The 6,544-nt window shown below is 37.3% G+C and overlaps 1 protein-coding gene across 1 annotated transcript in view; it reads right to left on the bottom strand.

Moving 5' to 3' along the window:
• Positions 1-6,148, bottom strand: part of AMACR (alpha-methylacyl-CoA racemase) — a 17,612-nt gene extending 11,464 nt beyond the window's left edge. The window contains exons 1-3 of the mRNA XM_014310066.2: positions 6,051-6,148; positions 4,876-5,019; positions 2,279-2,439 (exon numbers count right to left, since the gene is read on the bottom strand). Coding sequence (XP_014165541.1) covers positions 2,279-2,439; positions 4,876-5,014 — 300 coding nt within the window. The 5' untranslated portion in view covers positions 5,015-5,019; positions 6,051-6,148. The remainder of the gene's footprint in view (positions 1-2,278; positions 2,440-4,875; positions 5,020-6,050) is intronic.
• Between the last annotated feature and the right edge of the window lie 396 nt (positions 6,149-6,544).

Raw genomic sequence — 6,544 nt, 5'->3', positions numbered from 1 at the left:
CAGGCCAGGCACAATTCTTCTGAGACAGGCAGATGAAATGCTGGACCCAGTGTCTACTTTTTGCACAGTTTCTACTATAGAAAATTCTACCATGTGTCTGAGTCTTTAACATATTCAGAGCAGCTACATTGTACAACAGCTTAAGTAAAGGGTCTCTTAAACAAAAAACAGTCTTAAAACAAAACAGCTGAAATGCTGCAGCGTCGTGATTTTTAAAACAATTCCTTCCACACAAAAAATAACTTAGGTGTAAAAATAGGCTCATCCACCAGTCAATTTACTGCAGTCTTTACTGCTGATGATGCATGGATAATTTTTATCAACGGTGTCACTGAAAGTCTATTCAAGAAATGAGGAATATGACCAAATATCAGGTAAAGTACATCCTGTGGTACTGGACAATATTCTGTCCATTTCACAGGTCAGCAGGCATATTAGCAGGGAACTGTAAATTCCACAATTCTAATGAGACAAGAAAAAACTGGAAGAGACTATCTTAAGGGCTTAAAAAGCCCTACAACACATTTCACTCCAAATGAGCTACAAATTTCATTAGAACATTAGCAGACTTAACTGATTTCTCTTCTAACAAATTCCTTTAATTATCTGAATTATGATAAGAAAAATTTGATAATACTACAAACTACAAGAAATATTTTTTTCAGTATCTGAAGGCTTGTCACAATTCTCCACAGTTTTTCTTTCACAAATACACAATCTCCTTCAATTAATCTTTTAGGTCATGTTTTTAGAGTCACAATTTTTGCTGTGCTACTTGGGCTTCCTCAGATTAGCAGCTTTGAAAGATGATGGCCAGTGTCTGAAAAATCATTTTGCTGAGACTTCATAAACATTGAATAGGTTAGAATAAGTGCTTCAGAAACTTTGCTGGTTCTATTTTTCCTGTTTATACATCCTAATACAGTATGTATGTGTTTTGTAACAGCATGATATTGTTGACTCATGTTCAGCTTGTGACTACTACGAACCCGCAGGATTGTACTTCAGCCAATTGTTCTCTCACTGTTACTGCATTTGTGCAGCAAATTGTTTCTGCCTACAAAGGACTACAGAGCAGCAATGTCTATAAATGGCAGCCAGCCCTTTCAGGTCATTGCTCCAATCTGAAAAGGTCATTTTCATCCAGCACACTTGTACTTCTTCACATACGTGTATCATCTGTAAATTTACTAAACACAGTCGCTCATCCATCATTCAGCTTATTGAAGAAAACAAAGAAAAAAAATCCCCACAAACATCTACAGAACTCCACTTGTTAAGTTTTTCATTTTGGCAATCAGCTACTAAAACCTTTTGTTGCAGTAAAAACGTTAGTCCTGTTTTGCACTGTTCCCATAAAATTTTCATCTAGACCATAATGCCATGGACTGCTTCTGAGAACATCATGTGAATTTATAAAAAACTTACTGAAATCAAGAAATCCAACATCTCTTGCTGCTCTACTCTCTTCAAGACCCCTTCAATAAATGGATTTGTTTCAATTAATGTAATTTTTTTTTTCAATTTATATTTAAGGCCAAACCTTTGTCTTCACTAAGGTACTGATGCCTCAAACAGAGGTCAAATTTTAACTGCAACATTCTTTAAAAAGAAAAATGGAAGAACAAGAGAGGAACAACATCTGCAGATAACATAAGTTTCAAAAGTTACTGTAAATAGTTATTTTCCCTCTGTGCTTAAGTGGGTGGCCTTCCAGCAGAAAAATATTCATTATTAAGCTAATTTAGCCTTTCCTTTATTTTACAGCACATTCACAAAGTGTCTGAAGTTGACTTCTCGGCAATGATCCACAGGCAGTGTAACTATCCCAGGGAACAGTGTTTCTAAATAAGATACAACCTGTCACAAATTCATAAGAAGATGTATCTTAAATAAAGCTAATGCAATTTTTACTCCAAGAGTATTGTAATTTTTGCTGTTATGCAGTAAGCCAGTTGTTTATTATACACCCTATCTCCATACACCACACTTATTCTTCAAATATATAGTGCTAATACTTTGTGAGGTAGGCAGACAGGCAAAAGCAGGGAGAGGGGAGAGGCTGCAGTATGTGTTCCATGACGTAAGGATGTTATGGGAGAACTGATACATGAAAATTGCTTGCATGTGAAGGCGTAGCCATTTTATGAGATCACTCACTTTCCCATTCCCAACTTCTCAATTCTAAACCTTACAATCTCCTCCCTTTCCCAGACTTAGAGTAGGAGAACACCCAAGAAAGCCTAAGAAACTCCAAGTTCCTTGAGAACAAGCTTACCATACTTGCATCAATGACCTGCCCTTTGCCAGATTTGGCACGTTCAAAAAGGGCAATAACAATGCCCAGTGCACACATGACACCTCCACCAGCAAAATCAGCCAGAAGGTTTACAGGTGGATAAGGATTTTCATTCTTTCTGCCCAGCTTTGACAGCACACCTGACAAAAGAGAAAACAAAGCAAGGATAAGCATAAAATTATTATAAACATTCATTTCTACAATTAAAGTTTCATTCTTTTCAAACCATGCAAATAAATAAGGCATACAGCAATCTTGTAATGTTTTCTATTTTTGCTTGGCAGACTCTTTAATTCACAAAAGAGTGAAAATATATGAAATCACATTAGTGAAGATGTAATTAATTAAAGAGATTAACAAAACTCTCACAGATAAACGTTGATATTTTGACTACAGAGGGACAAAATTTTATTTTAAAAAATCCAACCCTGTGTGCAGTAATTCTGTATTAGTTCTTTGCACATGCATTGAATCTCGCCCATAAAGAGGCACTATGGATATGTCTCAAAGCCACTTTATACATCTGCATTTTTACTTTAAAATATTCAAAGAACACTTTATCAGTCTTATGTGCTCATAAAAAATGAACTAATAATCATAACAAAGGATGTCACACTGACATCCTATCCTCCCTCTCCAACAACCTCTGGCAAAAAAAAATGTTGCATTTAAGAACAGGTGACTAACACAGGAAAGTTATCTCTGATTGCATGCAATGTAAACACAGAGAACCTATGTTTATGCCAGCAATTATGCAGAAACAAACGGAATTAGAGCAAAGGCTAAGCCAGTTTACTTCAGTCAGAGCTTTGAATTTGTTAGCATTTTTCTGCCATCCTGAACAACTTCTTTACTGTGACCTTATTCTTTATAGTTGCCTCATAGCAATTCCCTTTGGGCAAGCAAGAAACTGCAGTGTGATCACCCCTCTCCTGCATCTGTGGCCTGAGACTTGCAGAACACACGGTCAGAATTTCCTGAGAATTGCATGGTTCCGATGCACTGTTTAATCAACTAATGCACTTCCTATGGGCAACAGAGTGCACAGTATAAAAGATTTCCAAATCCTGTAGTGCAGAAGTAAAACCCCTGCTGCTGCCTAAAACCTTCCTTTTAATAGTTTAAAAAGTTGTCACGGGCACCAGAAAATTAATATACCGACTTCTTTAGAGTTCCAAACACAAAATATTTTTTACTTAAAGGAAGCCAAAGCTCACTAGGAGAATACTCAGAATATGAGATCTCATTTTTGAGGAATGATACCTCTCAAACACCTTGCTCTATTTCTTTTTAATAGGCAGAAAAACTTGATCTGTGAAATTTCAAGCAAAATTATTTTAGGAAGTTATCACTAACCAAAACACTACTGATTAAATCAGCTTCAGAGATAAAAATCACTCTATTTGTAAAACAGAAAGTAGTACTAAAATAAAAAGAAAAGATAAAAAACCCTAATACTTTGAAATCATCTTAACATGATGTCAAAGTGTTTCAAATGAGACATCTTTTCTTTAATCTTTTCTACTTTCTAACATTTTTTCATGAGGGAAGACTGAATCCATCTCTAAAGAAATTTAATTCCACAACATTATGACTCCTCATAGTAGCAGGTACCAGATCACCACGTTGGCATTGCCTCTGCTCCATCCCTTTCCTGGGGCTACAATAACTACTTTATCCAGTGGGAAGCCAAGAACTTTTGGGCCACCTTCCTCCTGCACAGGCATCAGCGACAGAAAGAAGTGTGAAGAGCAGGAGGTAGGGCCGTGCATGGATGGGCAGCACCTGAAGTGTGTATTTTGCTTCTGCTTGCTACTGCATACTTGTAAAACCATACCACTTAAAACTAGCATAATGTCCACAACACCTTAATGAAATGTAGCATTTCCACTTTATTTGAAGCCTACTTCCTTTCAGTTGGGATCAGTGGAGACATATTTACAAGCAAAAAAGCACAAGATCTCAATTGTCTTGTGCTGCCTAGTTTTTCTTTGCTCAAAAAAATCTGCTCACAAGCATGTAAAATAATCTGCAGCCCTTTCAGGATTATAAGTATACAGAGTTTCTAGGAAAGGGGCACTGAAGAAAATATTCAGTCCTCTCTTCAGATAAATATTCGGATACTTTATTCAGACAGAATAGCACAAAGGAAGGAAAATAATGTACAGCCTGGGAAGACATGCTGATCCAGCCTGTAACAGTTTGCTGCTGCTGGAAAAAACAAACAGCCTGTCCAGTACATGTTTCCTCCTTCTGTGTGCTGACTGTTGGTTGGATCCCTCATTGAACTGCTTCACCTTAACAACCTGGCAGAAAACATCCTCATTTCTTCTGACCAGTTTTTGACTTGTAAGGAAGTTTATAGAGGGGCTACGCAAGTGCCAGAGCTGACTGAAAGCATCAAGGAAAAGCACAGAGAAAGGAAAGCCCCATTTCACTGACAGCAACACTTCAGATCAGCTGTTTTATCAGACTGCATCTCAGATAAATTTTGAGCTATCTGCTTTCAACAAGTTCTTGAGTCTTGATCAAAGGGAGGAAAGATACTTTATTTAACAGGAAATTTTACAGCCTACCTGATAAAGCCAAGTAATTGATGTCATGACCTGCAGACTTGGCATATTTTCCTGTCTGGCCAAAACCAGTAAGTCTAGCATAGATGAGTCTGGGATTCTCCTGTAGAAGGACCTCTGGGCCAAGCCCAAGTCTTTCCATGACACCTTCAAAAGACATAAGCAAGGAATTAAAATTCACATTTAATAATACTCAAAACATAATGGCTCAGAGTTAGACTATACAACAGCAGAACTCAACTGCACTTTCTGAAGTAGCACATTCTACTTCAGTGTCCATGTTACAACATGAATATTATCAATTACCAACATACCACATAAAATTTTAATATAGATCAAGTGGAAATTAGGCTTTAGGGATCTTTTTTTCAGCTTTTATTCCTGTTTTACTCCTCCAAAAGACTGACAGAAAACCATGCACCACTGGACGAGAAAGCTACCAAAGGCTTGTAAAACAAGGAAAAAAGAGAAAGAGAAAACTCTTACATTTTCTGTATTAAAATCACTTGAGATTTCATTTGCATTTTACTGGAATATACCTTCCTCACCATTTCTCAGTATCTCTTGTTCCTGTGTGTTTTAACTCACTGATGTGAATGGACCATGCCACTATTCCACAGATGATCTGTAGGAATCACACACAAGTAAATGTGTTCGTTTTTAATGCAGGGAATAAATAACTTTTAGAATCAGTGGTATATAAGCTGAATCAGCATGGATTTACAAAATTCAAAGCTAAAATTTTAATCTTGCAGTGGTTTTAAGAGAAGAAATTTGAATAGCAAATGAATTGTACTTTCTTCTGGTTCAGCGCAGTCTGGTCAGACTTTTACCAATGGTCTATAATGGCACTGCAGGGCCACATATTTTGGAGTTGAAGGGATAACACAATTTCAATTCCTGTTCCACCCCAAAATCTATTATTCCAGCTTGTTTCACAAAACTAATCCATACTTTTCCTACATCACCAATTTCATTCAGATGCATTTCTATTGTACTAACTACTGGGCAGTGGCAAGTGACTACTCCGAAGAAGAAAGCAGTGAAATTCGGCAAAATGCATGATTTTCAAATGCACAAGTGGAAACAGGGTGACAAATAACCCCTCTGGTGTCACAAAGTCATTGCTGTAAAGTCACATGCCTTGCAAGAAACTGTTCTGCAGCTTGGGCCCTCACCTTCTCACTGTTTTCCAGTAGTCTCATGATGGGTCACAGATTTGCCTAGTTCGCTTACAGGCCCTGGCAATCTAGTATGTATTTACAAAATTGCTTGTACTTCCAGCCGTGAAAAAAACCCAGCAAGTGCCCATAAAACCAAAGAAAACAAAATATCATAACAAAAAACCAGGAGACCAGCTACAAGGAAAAGGTGGAATTCAACTTCTTCCTTTCTGTTTTTGCTCAGCTTCTGGGGAGTAAACAAACAAGGTAAGATAAGGTAAGGTAAGGTAAGAATAAACCCATTTTCTGAAGAAAAATAATTACTTGTGACACACAATCTGTCCATGACGTATGATGTCTAGCCAACAAAGTCTCCTATTTCTAAAGTGTCTGTAAAATCTCCAAAGCATTTCAGCTAGCTCCTCAATGAAGCATGATTACAGAATGGTTTGGGTTGGAAGGGACCCGTAAAAGTCACTTACTCCAACCCCCTGTTGGGAGCAAAGACA

This window comes from Geospiza fortis, unplaced genomic scaffold (assembly GCF_000277835.1).
Source record: "Geospiza fortis unplaced genomic scaffold, GeoFor_1.0 scaffold174, whole genome shotgun sequence".
In the NCBI taxonomy this organism is placed as follows: Eukaryota; Metazoa; Chordata; class Aves; order Passeriformes; family Thraupidae; genus Geospiza; species Geospiza fortis.
Note: the sequence above shows the minus strand (reverse complement) of the source record. Positions and strands in the feature narration are given on the sequence as shown.